General features: G+C 44.6%; 1 protein-coding gene across 2 annotated transcripts in view; it reads right to left on the bottom strand.

Moving 5' to 3' along the window:
• The window catches only part of CHSY3 (chondroitin sulfate synthase 3), a 252,663-nt gene extending 235,628 nt beyond the window's left edge, over positions 1-17,035 (bottom strand). Inside the window, exons 1-2 of one of the 2 annotated variants that reach the window (XM_090038509.1) lie at positions 15,794-17,035; positions 11,611-11,894 (exon numbers count right to left, since the gene is read on the bottom strand). In XM_090038509.1, the coding sequence (XP_089894635.1) occupies positions 11,611-11,894; positions 15,794-16,400 (891 nt within the window). In that variant the 5' untranslated portion in view covers positions 16,401-17,035. The remainder of the gene's footprint in view (positions 1-11,610; positions 11,895-15,793) is intronic. The other variant, XM_090038510.1, reaches the window with a different exon arrangement.
• Between the last annotated feature and the right edge of the window lie 2,228 nt (positions 17,036-19,263).

The following is a 19,263-nucleotide window of genomic DNA, read 5'->3' as shown; positions in this document are numbered from 1 at the left end:
TGGTAGTAGTATGTTTTTTGGACACCAATTTTATACAAGAGTACAAAACAATGCTGCTATGAGGGAACATGAATTACCTGGGGTTTTAGCTTCTCTGTCTTTAACACAGTAGTCAGTAAGAAATTAAAGAGGTACTAGTGTATGGTCTAAATGCAACTTTTAAAAACACTTCAAGATACCATTGCTCTGGTTTTGTCTGGAGAGCTTTTGATAGTAATGGATGGGTCGCTGAAAGTACAGCAATGACCTTTAGAGAGAAAAAAAAATATTCAAGTTAAATTCAAGATCAGAAGCTAATATCATTGTTATTGATCAGAGTTTAATTAAGACCAGGAGGAAAAATTCAGAAGAAACTTAAACAGCTTTATTTATTTTTGTCTAGAATATTTTACCCCGGCCCTTATTTTACATGAAATGGAACAAAAAGAATTCAGGAGTTTGTTGGATCAAACTCGTATCTCCTAGTAAAGGGTTTGTTTTTAAAAATGTAACAGTAGTGCTAGACATTTAAACCTAAGGAAGCTTCACTGGCAGGAGAACAGTCTCTACAGCGCATCCTACAAGTTTAGGGATCCACAGAACATAACACACTTGAGTCTCTGATTTTAAAAGAACAGCCCAAGTGCCTAGAAGTCAAGCACCTGTTTGCAGGATAGAAGTCCGCCTCTATTTATACACACAGCTTGAGCTGTTGGACATCTAAGCAGTTATAGATACATTAAGCACCCGTTTATCCAGTAGGGAAAGTTATTTTAAAAACACTATACACTGGTTAGCCAATGTATTTTATTGCTTATACTGATGAACACATGCCAAAAAAAAAAACACAACTGAATTTTACTAGATTTTCACCTTACTATTTATTTAGCACAAACTATGATCATGGAACTTAAAGCAAGCCATGTGATCATAGATTGGGTCTCACGAACCTAGGTACATACCCTAATTGACATGTCTGGAAACAGAAGGTTAAAAAGAATCTATACGTTTCAAGATCTGGCTCACCGTTTTTAGCAAAGGCATTAACCTCTGTTAACCTTCAAAAGCTGAAGTTTTTATAGCATGTACAGAGTTTATAGCATGTACATACAATGCTACAGAAATATTTGGAGCATCATGCCAGAAAGTCAAACAGAAGTTTTTCTTAGCATACATATAGTACTAAAAGTCTGGCTTACAATGTTGACAGTAATGTTATTAACAATAGCCAAAATAGTCAATGGATTCCTAAAGTTAGGGTCCTACAGCAAAATGGTCCAAAGCACCTATGTTTTATTCCTAAAGCTTATTTTAAGATGCCAAAGTAAACAGAATAGGATCTCTGACATACTGAGTACCTAGTAGCTCCAATTAGAGTCAATAAGCACCATGTATTCAAGAACATACTTAATAGGTATTTAACATAGTTATTTTAAGGACTTCAATTAGATTTCCCACTCTGAACTCTGAATTTGAATCTGCCTCCTAGATATAGTGCATAGGGTTATAATGAAAGCATTACCTAAAATCAGTATGAGAGCCTAAATGCTTTCACTTTCCCGTATGCACTACCACACCACACTGATCAACAGGGATCTTGGTTTTCCCTTATCAAAAAAAAAAATCACAAATTCTCTGATAAAAATCCACAATTAAAACAAAATGCCACTATATATACACATGTATCAACTGAGCACAACGTTTTATTGATATATTTACAATTGTAAAGCAATCTGGAAGCCTACCAGTGCCTCAATCACTTTAGTAGAATAAATTTTAAGTACCTATAAATTTTGACTTTGGGGTTTTTATCATGAAAATCAGCTCCCCCTGCTGCCTTAGCTCACCAGGATGCAGATCCAGGCCCCTCACTCCCAAGTCACAGCCCCCTGGCCCTGCCAGTGCCCCTCACTCCCCACCCAGTCCCCTGGGCCCTTTTATCACAGCCCCCTGCCCTCCCACCAGCCCTGCCAGAGGGGCACGCCAGCTGTCAAGGCTACCGCCAGGGCCAGGGCCCCAGATCCGCAGCCCCCTGCCTCCTGCAGCAGCACCCAAGTCCTGCCAGCACCCAAGCCCAGCTCCTCCCCACAGTGTGGGCAGCATATCCAGAGCAGAGCCCATGGGAGGATTGGTTTAGGCTGCCTGCTGCAGGCTTGGGTGGGGTTGGCGGGGGGGGAGGGGGGGGAAGAGGAGGGGGGCAGCGCAGCTCTACGCCACTGTGCACACTTCCAGGGAAAGCATGGGGAACCCATGCCCCCCAGATCTGTTCATGGGATGGGGGCAGGCTGCTCACTGTGAGGTCAGGCTCCCCACCTTGCTGCCCTCCCCCAGGACCTCCACAGCAGCAACAGCAGGGCAGAGTTGGGCCAGGTACAGAAGCTCCTTGCTGCTATGAGCCCCGCACTGTCCTAGCAAATGCACCCCCTGCTCACCCCAGATCAACAAGGGGCACAACCCCATGCTGCTGCCCCCACTGCTGTGGGGCAGGCAGAAGATGTATCACCAGAGTAACGCAGGGCTCGCAGCAGTGGAAAGGAGCTTCCCCAGCCACCCCACCCAGCTGCACCAGATCCAGCATCCCTGGCCGCAGAGGCCCCAGGGGAAGGCAGCAGGGGAGGGAACCTGAGCCCACAGCAAGCTGCCCACTCTCATCCTTACCCCTGCCCCACACACAGATCTGGAGGGGCACAGGTTCCCCCCCAACTCCCCCTCAGGGAGTGTGTGCAGTAGCAGGGAGCCAGCCCCACCCCCTGCTGAGCCACCTGTGGCCCCATCCCACTCCCCACCAGGGACCTATGGTCACACACCGAGACCCCAGGCTTCAAGCCACCCACACTGCCCAGCCGGCTCCCTCCCTCCCTATGGGAGCCTCAATCCCCACTCCCAACTTACCTGAGGGAGCTGCTCTCCGGGCTTCCCCATGGCTATGTACATGGTGCCCCCTTCCTAACCACCCCTCTCCCACCAGCTCCCTGCAGGCTAGAACTCTGCTAGCCTGCAGAGGGCTCTTTGCAGATCCCAGCACCAGCAGCAGCCAGCAAGATGTGCCAGGTAGCACAAGGGGCTTGTGCTGGGCAGCAGGGCACTATCCTTCTTTTAATGGAACTGGCCCAGATGTGGGGGGAAGAGGGGACCACCCCAAGAGCCACTCCCCCCCAGCTGAGAAGAGCCCAGCTTGGAGGCCTGAGACCTGGGTTTGGCTGTTCCCCTTCCGCCCTGCATGTCAGTGACTCATGTTGGCAACAGCCTGGTGTGGGGCTCCCTCTACATAGGCAAATGCCAGTCTTGGAGGCTGGCCCCAGTAGGAGGGACTTCTTTCTCCCTCCCCCCTGAGCATCAGCGAGACCTGGCCCTACAGGAGGGGAATTATCCTCTGCCCCAGCTGGGCAGATCAGGGCTAGAGGGATCCCAGGATGACTTGGGGCTCTCCCTGTAGCCAGACACCTGGCTTGGGTGGCCAGGACCGGGGGGGGGGGGGGGCGGCTCTCTTTGCTGCCACAGGGGCCAGCTGGAAGGCATGTTCTAGTGCCCCAACCTTGTGGCTTGGGTCAGCACAGGCCCCTGCCTGCCTTTCCCAATTGAAAACTGAACATCAGTTCACTTCATTATCAGTTCAATCTACACAGCTTAGAGAAACCTGTGAAGATGAAATCGATTCTGCCTCAGGCTTTTTGATTGCCTGTACTTAGCCACAGTGTTGCACATAAATGGAAAGAGCTAAAATTATCTTTCCTATTAGATAGCAAGGCTTTCAAGGAGGAATGCAATTAGTAAAATAAAAATTGTGAAACAAACAGGACAACCAGATTAAACTGTGTGCTGAAGAGAGATAATTGGTCACATAGTACTAACTCCTTTCTTTCTTTCAGACTGGTAAATTGTATTAAAACATTTTACACACTTTAAAAGATGCTAAAATAGAATACTGCTTTGCAGTAATACCCACACAAAAAAAAAAAAAAAATCAGTCCTCTGAACACCCAATATACTTGTCTAGTTTTAGAAAATTCCCATAAACCATGAACAGGAGATAGGACCTTTTGACAGTTTATTTCTCATATAAATTCCTCCTCACTTACACACAATTATCCCATGTTTTTGGGGTTTTTTTACATGAACAAAATTAATATCCATTCAAATATCTTGCTTTCCATGTGAAAATCAGATGTACACATTTTAGGTCCTATTATTCTTAATCACTGGTACAATCTCCCGGCCCTGATGCAGCTCCCCACCCAGCCACCCACCCTGCCAACGCTGGTCTCCACAGAGACCCTGGCCCTGTGCTGTCACAACTCTACCGCTCCTGGGGTCTCCATGGAAACCAGTCAAAGCAATGCAGGCAGGGGCTACTGGGAAATGAAGTCCAGCCGCTAGCCGGATCCACCACTTTGCCCACCCCTGCACCAGCCACTAATAGTACTTTCCCACCTCCCACCCCAAAATTCCTTTTCTGCAAAAGCTATTATTAGAAGTCAAGACTTTTTCATGATAAACAGCAACAGCCAATGTAAAAAGGGATCCCATGATGGTTATAAATTTTAGTACAGCAGTCTGTGTATCACAAGAACCTTAAATAACATCCTATAGAGCACTGTGGTTTTACAGACACTGATCATGTACTCTTCTGCTCTGGACATTAAAAGAAATGTGACCTCAGCTATACTAAATTGATAATGATGCTTCAAGAACTTATACATTTCTAACAAAGATCTGTCTATAAGCCGAGTACAAACATGAAAAATATTAAGTCACAGGGAAATTTATTTGGAAAACAACACAAAGAATAAACAAGCCGCACAAAGACCATTTGCAATTGCTCAACTTAAAAAAAAAAGACCAAATTATTCTTAAATCGACTTAGAAGTGTTTTCAGATGTGAATTACAAAGCATCAGAATAAGCAACTAGATTATTTTTCAAGCAAATCTTTCTGTTATTTGTCCTCAATAGACTAAGTTCTGAAGAAATGTCTTAAAAACCATCGAGCTATGAAAGCATTAAGATTGCCTTCTACAAAAGTTCAGTAAAAGACATAAATATTCATCTCCTAGAATAAAACATCCTGAAATAAAGCTACCCAACTTCATCTCACATTAGATGTTAAAACGATACTCACAGATTTCCCTAACCACTTCCTCCATCATCACTTACATTTTACATTTCAACATACTGACAGAGGTCAACTAAATGAGAATTCCCATGTCTGAAAAAGCATGCAAACACACAAGGCATTTTTTCCTTTAAGAAAGGACCAGTTAGTCATGAGAAAAAGGTGGGGCATCCAGTTAGCAGGCAACCTTAAAATCCACAATAAATCCAAACTCTAACCTCACAGAACAGCCTTCACTGAATATGCCTGTGACCATCCTACTATAGGTTTCCCTCACTTTATGCTGTACATACATTCCTGGAAAACAGCGCATAACTCAAATTCACGTAAAGGGAACCACTTTACAATGTAACAAATAGGGATACATTCCAAGACCTCAACAGTACTGACCCCCAGACCCATTTCTACCACTTTTACAAGACAATTTTGGTACTCACCAACAGCAGACAGTACATACAAGCACAGGTTAGTGGTGAATGTCACCATAATGGGGATGGCAGCTACAGAAACACATCACAGACAATGAACCAGGAGCACATATCCACACAGGAGACTATATTTTGGTGTGCATCACTCCCACAATGCACCGCACAAAGCAGCTGATTGCGGGTTTCCATCACATTGATCGCATAAGAATGAATTTACCTCATATATAATGAATTTTTAGTATAAAAAGGGTCATCACACAAGAGCGAATTCGTACTTACATAACCCTCATAAAGCAAGGGAAACCTGTATTGTGTATTATGCTACAAATTGCACTTCACATTCCCTTTATGTATTCCCACCATACATAAAGTTGAAAATAAAAAAAATGAGAGATACTATCTTTGAGATGAAAAATCTGAGGCATTTATTTTAAAGAGGGAGAGAGTAGCTCATAAGGACCATAATATGTCACTGGAGTGACAGGACATGGCTACCAAGGTCTCCCTGCTTTATATTTAGCAGGTTAAGGTCTTGTGTTGTATCAGGGTTTATTAAAATGTTAGACTGTGAATTTGTATAGGATGGTTTGGATAGGGATGATCCTGCATCAGGCAGGGGGTTGCACTAGACGACCTACGGAGGTCCCTTCCAGCCCTACTTCTGAAATAAAGAAATGGAAAGCTTAATGTTAGACTCATTGCTTTGACTAACCCAGATAGAACTTTTTGATACTTAATATTTCTTTCTATCTTCCCTACTTCTCTCCTTTTAGTTCCTAAAACACCCTTTTCCACCTCTTTCTTATCCAATACCCAGCATTTACACTCCGCTGTTGCCCAACTGCTGCTGGAGCTAGCTGTCAGAATAGCTTAAGCCCTGCATTTTACTTTGTGCTTTACAATATTGCGCTATGTCCTTTACACTCAACTTAAAAAAAAATTACAAACAAGCACTATAGTTTGAAAAGGGAACACAAAGTAATCAGATTACTTTGCCTATGCAAACCTCCAGTGTAGTCACACTGAAACAGTAAACCAAAAACACAACATTTAAATTCTTTTAACTACTTCAATAATATAAACCTTCCTGGACATAAAAGTTGAGGGAATTGTGAGTCATTAACAACATAGCTACTCTCAACTTTCATTTTAAAAAAGGGAATAACTGGAACATGCGGGGGTTTCTGCATTTTAATCTCAATTTTTAAAACAACTATAATTTTTCATGCCAATAGAAAAAAAAACAGCATCACCCAATTGTAACAGATCTGTTACATTACAAATGATTTGACATTACAAATTATTTTAATATTGGGTCATCAGCATATTTGTCAAAACATTTTTTTCACGATCAGCTAACACAAATGATCAGAAACATTAATAGGCTAGAAATGATTTTTAAAGCCTTTTTCATGGCAAAAAGTCAATCTGTCACAAAAATCTTTTTGCAGTAGTGTATTTGTTTTAGATGAAAAAAAAATATTAGAAGATTAAATAGATTCCCACAGGCATTCACTGAAGGGGACTGAGAGTTGGTACCTAAACGTAGGTAACCCAAAACCCTAGTAAGTGTTCCATAAGTCCCGTGTCTCTCAGTAACCCAATAAACATTTATTTGTAGCACAATGGCTCCAACAGAGGAGATTGAGACACGATAACTATTTCCAGTATTTAGGACACTAGCATCTAGGATGTGGGAGGCTACTTCATGGCTGTGTTTAAAATCTGGCAGAACAATATCTGAATCTAGAATCCTTCACAATCCAGGTAAATTCCCTAACCCAGGAGTCAGCAGCCTTTTGCCAGCACAGGCTGGAAGTCTCCACCCCCCTACCTCCACCCCAAAATGGCCAGCTGCCTGCACTTAAACTTTCACTGCACATTCTTGGTCCTACTGCAAAGATGGAAGCACAGACATGGAAACATGGCAGAGCAGCAGGCTCTGCAACAGATGAGAATGTGGCAGAGGGGATGGGCATTTTGGGCAGCGCAGCACAGCTCCATGCCTCCGATCCCCAATGCTAGATTGGCCCTCTTTGGGGGATGGATGCAACTTGTGGGATGTAGATTTTTGTCTACAAATTCATTAGGGGGATGCAGCAAGGGATCAGAGATGCTCTATTCACCAGGGTGCCTCTTGGGGTAACAAGGAACAACTGTCACAAACTGCCGAAGAGCAGATTTAAGCTAGATATCAGAAAAAACTTCTTCATGGTATAGGTGGCCAAAATTTGGAATGGGCTTCCAAAAGACATGGTGCTCTTCTCTACCTTGGGGGTCTTTAAGAGAAGGCTGGGTAGGCATCTGGCTGGGGTCATCACTCTTTCCTGCCTAGGCAGGGGATCAAACTCAAGGATCTGTTGAGGTCCCTTCCAGCCCTAGCATCTATGAACTCTTGTGCTAACCAATAAAATACCAGCTTTTTGAGCAAAAGGTGACTCCATGTGCATGTTTGATAACTCCTGTTTGTCTTTTCTTCCTTTCCCCTTCCCAACGATTTAAAAACAGGTTTCCAAACTTCATTTTTTTGTTAATAGAATTCATGTTTTTTATCTTTCCCTAATTAGAAACATAGGTAAGAGTGATTACACCCATTTGATTTATGTTACACTGGGCATTCAACACATAGCATAGTTCTATTGTTTAACCTTTAAGATAATAGTCAAGTAAGATCTTCTCTGAATAACAACCCTGACTCTTCCTAAAGGCAATCTACATATACATATGACTTTAAAAATATTACATAGAAACAAAAAGAAATTGAGAACATGGAACTAGAAACACCTGTTTCTCTAAAAAGTACCCGGGGGGTGGGGGGTGGAGAAAGGGCAGGGGCAGGGGCAGAGGGGAGCAGAAACTGAAAACAAAGCTACAGTACAGTGAACTAGGAACACCCGTTTCATAAAGCTAATTATGCAAACTATAAATGGTACTCTATGTATGATGCATAGATTCCAATTCACAATAAAATGAAAAAGACATAAATCTGCTCTGACATGTACCAATTTAATTCCATCAATTTCAATGGAGTTGCTCCCAATTTACACTGATAGATTGTAGATGGATGTCAAAATGTGCAAAACCAACAGAACAATGACATTCCAGAGAGAAATCTGAAACTTAGTCCAAGAAATATTCATCACAAATCTCTCAAGCAAAGCACAACAGGTTTTCTTAAAGGCAAGTTGGGTATGAACTGCTTACTTCTGAAGCTGTATACACGTATGAAAGGCCCAAATCTTCCTTGAGATGTGCAGAGCAACTTGTTGCTCTACTGCCGTCGAGAAAAAGCATGCTAAGGGGTAAAGCAATTCAATCCATTTTCATAAAGTCACCTCACAGGATAGATACAAGTACATTCAATGGTGCTGTCAGTGCAGGAACATTATTAAACAGGACGTCTTTAACAAACTGAAACATACTAAATATCTAAAACTATTCCAAAGCACATAGTTAACCAAAGAATCCTTTGGCTTATCATAATATACAGCACTTTCAGCAAAGTGATATATTAGGGCTCTTGTTCCACATCATAGCAAAGCTGTAGAGTGTCGCAAGACTTATTCACTCTGTCAAGTTCAATGTATTGACAGATTCTAAATGCTTCATTTTTAAGGTTTAAGATTATATTTAAAAGTCACCACATTAAGCAAATCTTTAAAATGGAAAGAGAAAAAATGGATCTTGTAAAAGTTGCAGCCCGCTTTGTAGCATCTCTAAATAGAAGTATAGACATATTAGGTCTAAATATATTTTTTCTGAAAGTGACTGCATTTTGATTCGTTATGTGGCTTTGTTTTTGTTCGTTTGTTTTACTTATTTTACTTCCTTCCTGTATAGCTGCAATATTAGTAAGCTTAATAATATACAACTGACATAATCTCTCTCAAAAAGTTTGTTTTAATTGTACATCTACTTTAAAGGTTTTTCAAGTACATGGAGTGACATTTAGGAATCTTCTAATATCAGGACAGTCTTAAAATTGACCAGTTAGCAGTGTGGCATCTAACATCTACATTTGTATTCTTTATTTGGTATGGCACTAGCTCCCAAAAGCCGCAGTCAGGACAGAAGACCTCATTATTCTGGATGCTGTAAAAACTCATGGTTCCTAAGCCAAAGATTTTATGGTTTAAGACTCTAACACTGAAACCCAAGTAGGTCTGTTTCTGTGCCCATGCAGAACTAAATGAAGAAAGGAAACTAAATTAACCTTAATTATAGCATTAGTCCATTTATCCAATGGTGCCAGGGGTCCAATAACAAAATAAACTGCAACCAAAAAGACTAGTGTTATGGGCCCTAAAGGTACTCCTAATTTTCCAGTTACTTTCAAAATAAATATCCAAGATGACAAGAATGAACTGAAAGGAAATAACTTCTGATTAAATCATGGTAAAGCTCAGGAAGCCATCCTACATTCTAACATGTTTAGACAATCCAACCCTCTTGCTTCCATAAAGCTTTACTGCAGTCACCCTCAAACAGAGTGCTGCAAGATCCTCTAAGGGTATTGTACAACATTAGCACTCTTAGGTGTGCAAACAGGAATGCATAGCATCAAAAATATTCTAAACTGTTGTGGTCTTTCCAAGTTCCCCATAAGAAAAGAATTACTCTCATCTTTTTTTTGTTGTCAAGAAATGAGTAACACCCAGAAGCTGGCATCTTCTGTTGGGTGCCTTGAGTCTAATAAAATTGAGAACCACTGCTTTACTGACTTCAGTAGTACTTTGCCTGGTTACAGCCCAGGAGATAAGACTGCAGGAATACAAGCTAACAATTAAGTATGTATTTAAAGAAGTATTTAGATAGTTCTATCAAAATTTTCAAAGTCATCTGTGTGACGCACATCATTTTCTCTATTCAATTACTGTAATGTTATGCCTTGTCATTAAAAAAAAAATCTCCAAAACATTTATTAATAGTGTGGTTAAATACAAGACTCCCACTACATGTAAGTAATATTTTAGCAGAGAGAGGTTTTAAACTGCTTAAGAAATACTTTCATTCATATTTACAACCAATGTACTCTTTCAAATCAATTTTGAGAATGTCTACCACCTTTTCCTGGACCTTTCTGAAAAACAATAATGCACAAAACCAATTACTTTGCTGAGTTTTTGTCCTTAATGGCATAGAACCCCTTGCAGTGGCCTATTTAAATGATTTTTTTTCCCTGTTTAATGAGGTAGTGCCACAAGGGCAAGCATATATTAATATTAAAAGAACCAGTCAAAATAACTAAAATCATACTCATTGTATCAACTATCACCCTTACCCTTCCTGTCAGTGTATACAGTCTATTTTTATCTACAAGTATAACCTTACTACCCCACACCATCTCCAGTGAAGAAGCTGTGCAAACAGAATTTTTGTAACAATGTCAGCACTGTACCCAAAGTGTTAGGATACTAATGGCACCTAAAATCCTGATCGAATAGTATAAATTGTTTGCTCCTCAGATAGTAACAATTTCCTGAGACTTATTACGTTGCTTGTATTCATTATCATAATTCAATTTTAATCACACTAATTTACTACTTCTCTCTCAGACAACAAACAGTTCATTGCTAAAAGCATACCTGAATCATTAAGAAAATAACAAATACTACCCCATTCTAAATACATGACATACTTTAAAAATCTGGGTTGCAGAAGAATATAATGTTTTGTGATTGTCCAAAATGTTACTTTTTGCTGATCATACATAAGTACAATCTCAGTATATAGTTTTTCTACAGTTAGTCTGCATAACAGATGTGTCTTCAAATATGTAAACCTTAAATACAGTGTTTTAATCAGGAATTATATGGCATGGCAGACCTATGATACATCTTCCTACTGATATAAGGTCCAGTAGTCTGTTACCTGAAAACATGCAATATATATGGGTAGAAATATACCAGGAAGTTTTCCTGTGGTCCTCTATGAATGCTTTCTTCTCTTTTTATTGTGAGAAATGTATATTCTCAAACACATACTTTCAAAATAAAGGGAAACAGATTAGGTGCATCTGCTTGGTTTAAATTATGCTCTGCTGTTGAAATCTGCACATGAAAGCCATGGAAGTTTATCTGTCGCTTCTTACCTCATATGACCAAACGCATTGGGTTCCACCAAACCGACGGACACATCGGCCCACTTCCACATCCTCATGTGTGGTGTACATCTCTTGAAGGCATTCACCTATGTGTGGCACCATTCTCCTGAGAACTTCTCGACTAAAGATCATTCCTGGCCCTCCCATGCAGAAATTCTCTCCAGGCTCAAGCCCCAGTTTTCCAAGTTCTTCAGTGTTTCCCAGTCCAGTTTGCCCCAAATAAAGAGGCTTACTGCTGTTTAGTGACCGAAGAAACTCCTCCAATTTTTCCCCTAAGGAAAAAAAAAAAACATTCTCTTTTCATCTGTTCTAATAGATATCTAATTTTCCACAAGACAAATTGTCTTTAAATGAAAAAAGCTGCTTTGAAACAGTTTCTGAAAATGTCTAAAGTAGTTCTTTGTGCCCCAGTACACAACTAAATATGCTTTAAGCTGCATTTACACAAAATTTATAACATAAGGTATATTCAAATATATGTCACTCCCCTAGCTTGACATTACTATGACATTTTATATAGCCAAAAGCTTTGGTGTATACTCATCTGCATCACTTTCCCAAAATAGCTTCAGAGAAATGGGACAAAATGGCAAAAACTGTATTCATGCTCATTTGCCAGGAAGAATTATGCCTCAGCTAGGATGTTTTGCCATTATCGCTCTGCTTTTGTAAACCATTTTCAAAAGTGAGATGGGGGAGAAGAATTTAGAAATTGTGATTTGACCCAACATCTCAGTAAACTAACAAGGTTAAATGAAATAAAATGCCAGAAATTGAAATTGTGGCTTCATTTCCCAAAATTCTGAGATCAACGTCAGTTCACTAATTTAGTTGTGCCTGTAGAAAATTATTTTATACTTCAAACACCAGCATTCAGTCACCTGCTCTGAGAGACAGCCACACAGCAAGAGTTAAGTCTATATAAACTTTTCCATTGGACCCCTTCTTCACTATTTTTGAATAGTTTGTTATTGAACATTTTATTGAAGTTTAAATGTTGCATTTATGTTTAGTCTGACAACCACATCTTTTTATATATATAGCTCACTTCCATATTATAAAGTATTAAAAAAAACTTGTTTCTTTTCTATATTACTGTAACTAAATATACACACATGGACAACTGGATTATTTTTAAGGAAGCAAATTAGTCCATCAGACCATTTTAAAAGCAAACCAAATGACAAAAATTAATAAGATGCCTCAAAAAGGCAAGTTGCTGTTTCTCATATCTTTAGCACTCACTGCAAGTAGAACCATTGCACTGATAATATTCATAATCTATTGATGGCAATCATTCTTTATCATCAAAATACTCATGTATTTTGAAAAAGGAAGATAGCAAAAGGCCATTTTCCAGTGGCACAGTAAATCTTGAATAAAAACATGCTAGTGTTTTTCAGAGATACCTTGCAGACCATGACAACAGCTTGAAAGGAATCCTTTGCATGATAAAGGAGACAGTACCAATTTCCCTGCGTGTAAGGACCAACCGATAAGTTTTAACCATGTTTAAAAAAAAGTGAGGAAGCTAAAATTAAAATCTTTAAAATCTGGCTGATTACTATATGTTGCGGTGCCTAAACATGCCAGGGCTCTAGTATGTGCTTTGTGAGCAGCAGTACTCGGATGCAAAGGGGTAAGATGAGGACGGACTGCCACCCTTAGGCTACACAGCTGAGCCATGCGAGAAGCAGAAATGCACAACACTGAAAAAAGCATAACTGAATTCCCACAAGCCTGGTGTTAACCTCTCCCCTAGTGTCCATCCTAAACTCTGCAAGTGGCAGAATTTGGCAGGGTTCTTTCCTTCGACCAAAATCAGAGACCACACTGCAGCAAGAAAACCTCTTCAAGGGAGCTTGTGAACTCTCAGAGGCTCACAGTACACCCTTTTTAAAAAAAAAAACTAAATAAAATGCCTATTTGAGACAGAGGAATTGGTTGACCCTGAAGTATAATTTCCAGCACATCCTCCTGGCTGCGCTTACCACAATCAAAATTATTGATTTCCAAGAGAAAAGCCTCAGTTCCTGCATACTAATATCACTAAAAGCTTTGGGGGCAGCCAACTCCGTTCCTTGCATCACTTGATTCCAGCTCCAGCCACAGTAGCTTGCGCAAATAAATACACATTGCTTCTAACCACCAGGAGAGCCAAGCTTGGGAACAGGGGAGTGGCCTTAAACCTGCAGCACCTCAGAAGCCAGAGATAGACACACCTGGCTATTTCTTAAAGAATCATAGAAAATGAGGGTTGGAAGGGAACTCAGGAGATCATGTAGTCCAACCCCTTCTCAAAGCAGGACCATCCCAGCCAGGGCTTTGTCAAGCTGGGCCTTAAAAACCTCCAAGGATGGAGATTCCACCACCTCCCTAGGTAACTTGTTCCAGTGCTTCACCACCCTACTTGTGGAAAAGTTTTTTCTAACTTACAACCGGAGACCGTTGCTCCTTGTTCTGTCATCTGTTACCGCTGAGAACAGTCTAACTCCATCCTCTTTGGAACCCCCCTTCAGATAGTTAAAGTCTGCTCTCAATTCCCCCCTCCCTCTTTGGATGAGGCTGGACAGTGAAGCTAGAGGAAGTAGAGGGATGTGATCACTAAGTCTCCACAGCTGTTTCACAGTGGATGGTCAGAGACAGAGGCACCACAGACTGCTGACACCACAGACCTGGGAATTGGACAGCAGTGCTTCTCTCTCTCTCTCTCTCTGACCTGCCACTGAAGAGTGATTGTCTGGGGCTCACACCCACAGCCATGGAATCTCATATCCCCAGCCCCAAGCAGGCATTCTCCAGGGCTCTGCAACATCTCCAAGCCTACCTCTTCCCAGCTAAGGACCCCCCTGCCAGAGGTGAAGGTCACTGGGAGGAAAAGCTCTGGCCTCGGTAGGAAGAGAAAAGTGTCTCTCAGCCTCTGAATCACAGCTCCCTAGAGGCTGCCAGTGGAAGACAGACAGTTGCGAGGGGGGGGCTGCTTATGCCCACCTCACTCTCCCTTCTAGCCTCCCTGTACAATGGGCTCGGGGACACAGAGGGAGCTTGGTGGAGAGGAACTGCAGCAAGCAGCAATGTGGCTGTCCGGGATGGTTTGGAGAGATCGAAAGAGGATGGAGCTTGACTGTTCTTAGTGGTGGCAGATAACGGAACAAGAAACTGCCTCAAGCTGCAGCAAGGGAAGTTTAGATTAGATATTAGGAAGAATTTTCTCACCAGGACGGTAGTAAAACACTGGGCCAGATTACCCAGAGAGGTGGTGGACTCTCCATCCTTGGAAGTTTTTAAGACCCCCTCTCAACAAAGCTTTAGCTTTAGTTGGGGCTGGTCCTGCTTGGAGCAGGGGTGTCACAGAAGATGATCTCCTGAGGTCCCTTCCAACCCTCGTTTCCTATGAGCCCGTTCAGTGCAAGCAACTCTTGCTTTGCCTTGCTTAACACTTTATCAGACTGTCAAAGGAGGTATTTTCTGTTATTTATACTGGGGTTTTTTCCTTCTCATTCTGTGGGAGTGTGGAAAACGCAAATTGTAGATTTAAGATAAAATATGGTATAACGGGCTGATCTAGTTGGGGCTGATCCTGCTTTGAGCACAGGTGTTGAACGGGAAGCTCTCCTGAGGTCCCTTCGAACCCTCATTTCCTTTGACCCCATTCAGTGCAAGCAACTCTTGCTTGCCTTGCTTAACACTCTATCAGATCTTCGAAGGAAGCATTGTCAGTCACTTGTACCTTTTTTCCCTTTCCAATTTTGACTTTTTTCCCCTTCTAATTTTGTCAGTGTGTGGAAAATGCAGCAAATAAAGATAAGATATGGCATAACTGGTTGATCTAATTGGGGCTGGTCCTACTTTGAGCAGAGGTGTCAGAGGAGCTGATCTCCAACCCTCATTTCCTGTGAGCCCATTCAGTGCAAGCAGCTCTTGCTTTGCATTGCTTATTTATCAGCCAGTAGAAGGAGGCAGTTTCTGTCATTCATACCGGGTTCGCCGCCCCCCGCTTTCTAATTGTGTGGCACATGCAACAAATGGTAGAAGATTTAAGACAGCACATAAGAGCCGAGAGATCCCTTGCAGCCCGGCTTCTAGGACTCCCTCCTCCATCAAAGGCAGAGCAGGGGGGTGCGGATCTTCTCCCTCCCTCCCAGGAGAGGGGAGACAAGGGCCCCCTCACCTTTGATGTACACGTCGTCGTCCGCCCGCATGAACCACTCGTACTTGTCCAGGTAGCGGTCGTGCATGTACTTGAGCATCATGAAGGACTTCTTCTGCGGCGGGTAGGAGTCGTCCACGCCGGGCAGGGCCACGACGGGCAGGCGCGGGGGCGCGGCCGAGCCCTGACTGGAGAAGAACTCCACGCGGCCCGGGATGGAGCGCGCCCAGGTGCGCTGCGCCGCCACGGCCCGGCCCGCCAGGTACTTCTGCGCCGTCATCACCCCCACGTAGAGGAAGCCGCGGGGCTGCGAGCACCCCGCCGGGCCGCCCCCGTCGCCGCTGCCGTTGTGGCTGCCGCCGCCGCCGGGCCGCTCCCCGCCATCCTCCTCCGCCTCCTCCGCGCCGGCCCCTTCCCAAGCCGCGGGCGCGGGCGCCGCCGCCGTGCCCTCCTCCCAGGGGCTGCTCCTGAGCCGCGCGCGGCCGTAGTAGGAGCAGAGGCTGGAGCCGCGTCGCCTCCGCTCGCTCAGCTCGGCCACCCGCGGGGCCACGAGCCAGGAGGCGGCGGTGAAGCCCAGCACCAGCCCCAGCGCCACGCTGAGCCACGGGCTGCGGGACCGCGCTGCCATTCTGCGGCCGGGCAGGGCCAGGCCGGGGAGCCGCCCTGCTCCTGCTCCTGTCCCGGCTGCTGCTGCTCCCTCCTCCTCCGGCTGCTGCTGCTGCTGCGGGCAGGGAAACTTAGCCGCGAGGAGCCCCGGCCGCGCCGCTGGCACCTTGTCGCCGCTGCCGCCGCCTGGTCCCTCCCCGCCCCTCCCACCGCTCCGCCGCCCCCGCGCCGCTCATCCCGCGCCTCACCCCGCAGGCGGCTGCGGCTCCCGCCGCTGCTGGGACCCCGGCGGGCCGAGCCGCAGGGACGGGAGGGGTGGAGGGAGGCACAGTCCCCGCCCGAGCCGCCTCTCCGGAAGGAAACGATTTTTTTCCTGCCTGCCCGCGCCGTGCTCAGCCCCGTCCTCCCGCACCTGAGGCGGGCGGCGTGGGGCACCGCCCGGGGCCGGGGCCGGGCCCGCTGCAGAGCGGCAGGCAGGCGGGGCACGCGGAGGCGGCTTTGCTCTGCCTCGGGGCGACGGTGGCCCGGTTTCTCCTCACGAGGAAAGGCTGGTCCTGCCCCTCCTCGGAAAGGAGTTCTCGGAGCCGGGGGCAGCTCCCAACTTTTCAGCCAACAAAATGTACCCCCCTCCCCCCGCTTTGTCTTCCTCTCTCTTTCCTCGGAGGCTCAGACCAGCAAAGACTTCCCTGTGCCTGACTGCGCCCGAAAGCTTGCCAACAACTCCCCCCTCCCCCCCCCGCCCGCTCTTTAATAAAAGATAGCACATCCACTCCAAGAACCGCGCCTGCCTGTGTGCTTAGACCAAGCCAGAAACCGGCTGTCGCTCTCGCTGCGTGTGGTTCGCATGACACATTCAAGTTGCACGAGGCTGAAGTTGGTTGCTTCTTCCCGGTTCCTTTTTCAAAGCTCATCCAGACCCAACAAACGCTCGTTTATTAATGAATTGCACAGCCCAAAGACAGAGAATGTCATTATCCGCATGTACCAAAGCCAGCCTCATTCAGGGGGGGAAAAAAAACTCCCTTACCAGGAGGGTAGGAAAGCGCTAAAGCAGACTGCATAGGAAGGTGGGAGCGCTGGAGCCTTGGAGGTTTGCAAGTGCCACTGGTGGATCCATGGAAGTTTTTTAAGACCTGGGTAGAGAAAGCCTGGGCTGGGATGGGGAGCTGGGGCTGGTCCTGCTTGGAACAGGGGGTTGGACTAGATGTGACCTCCTGAGCTTCCTTCCAACCCTCATGTTCTGGGATTTTGTGGTTTAACTACACTGGTTATCAGGAGCTTTCTTCCCCACCTCTCAGTGTCACCATTTATTAAGGAAGATCGTTGTTCAGGCCAACATCTCATGGGGAGAGTGACTCCAGAACTCAGGTGGGCTCATTCAGCAGTAGAAGGGTAGGTGACTCCCCACCCTTCAATGCAGGGGGTTTTTCCCGGAGTCTGAAGACCCTCCTATCCCCTTACCTAGAATAACTCCCCCCCCCAGCACCCTCCTGAAATTAACCCTACTTTCCAAGATCAACCATCTCACCCAAGTGAAATGGGTTTTTAGCACCTTCAGCTATCTGAAGGATGGTTACAAAGAAGCTGGAGCAGACTTCTCAGTGGTGGCAGATGACAGAACAAGGAGCAGTGATCTCAAGTTGCAGTAAGGGAAGTTTAGGTCAGATATTAGGAAAAACTCTCTCACTAGGAGGGTAGTGAAGCACTCGAACAGGTTACCCAGAAAGGTGGCTGAATCTCCATCCTTGGAGATGCAATCCACAAAGCCTTGGCTGGGAGGATCTAGTTGGGGCTGGTCCTGCCTTGAGCAAGGGGTTGGACTAGACTTCCCGAGGTCCCTTCTAGACTCTCATTTCCTATGATCTTTTACCAAGCCAAGTGCGAGTTACTGGAGGTCTTAGGTGCAGAGACCGTATGTAACAGCCTGTCATCAAAGGCCCCAGGTTTTTTTTTGCAGTTCACAAAGTTAGGAGGATACACATTCAGCGTGAAATGCACTCAGATGCAAAGAAGGCAGGGCTGGGAGGAGACCGCTACACCACGATAATGGCAGAAGCTCTGGAAGAGTTGGATAAGCATTTAAAAAACAAAACCCAGTTCCTTCCAAAATAGTAATGTTGTAACCTCTTCTTTTGCTGGAGGAATGAAATTCCTCTTTTATTTTCGCATTTGGCTGCCAATCAGTCCAGACATTTCATCAATTAATTATAGCATTTTTTTAAGCATTACCCTCCCCCCCCCCAAAAAAAAAAAGTGTCTTGCGTGCTTAATAGATGAAAGCAGACCACTCTGCAATCTGGGAAGAAAAGGTGACTTACCCAGAGTAACGCTGGTTCTCTGGCTGGATTGCTGCTACACGGACTTAGCTAATTAGCGCCGTGCAGCAATGAGCGCTATTAGAGGACATGCAAGTGCTCTTTAACAGCCCACCGCCCGGCGGTGGAGATATCCCTGCTTGGGTGAGCTGATCATCCTTCAGCTCTGGAGGAATTTCATTTCTGCAGCCCTGGAGGAGCTCTGACACCTCATGCAGTCAAGCTGGGGCAACTTTCACTTTAAGCAATCAACTGGTGGGGGGGGAACGCGTAGTGCATCTGAAACTCAGCTTCTCTTTGGGGCCAGAAGCAATCTGTGGCTAGGCAGTCAATTTACCACCACTGCAAGATCCTTTGCTAGCAAAGCCCCATGCCAATACTGACTAAGGGAAGCTAGGGGATGAATTTACTTTCCCCCCCCCCCGATCTTCACTTTATAGTTGAGATTTTGCTTCACTTTAGATTTGAGCTTTTCTCCTGATCACCTCCGTCTTGAAAGCTGTGCCTACTTTGATCCTGTAGTGAAAAGGGGAAGCAGGAAAAGATGGAAGAGAGTTGGAAACTGTTAAA

The sequence above is a fragment of the Crocodylus siamensis genome, chromosome 3, assembly GCF_052110815.1.
Source record: "Crocodylus siamensis isolate JL-2025a chromosome 3, ASM5211081v1, whole genome shotgun sequence".
In the NCBI taxonomy this organism is placed as follows: Eukaryota; Metazoa; Chordata; order Crocodylia; family Crocodylidae; genus Crocodylus; species Crocodylus siamensis.
Note: the sequence above shows the minus strand (reverse complement) of the source record. Positions and strands in the feature narration are given on the sequence as shown.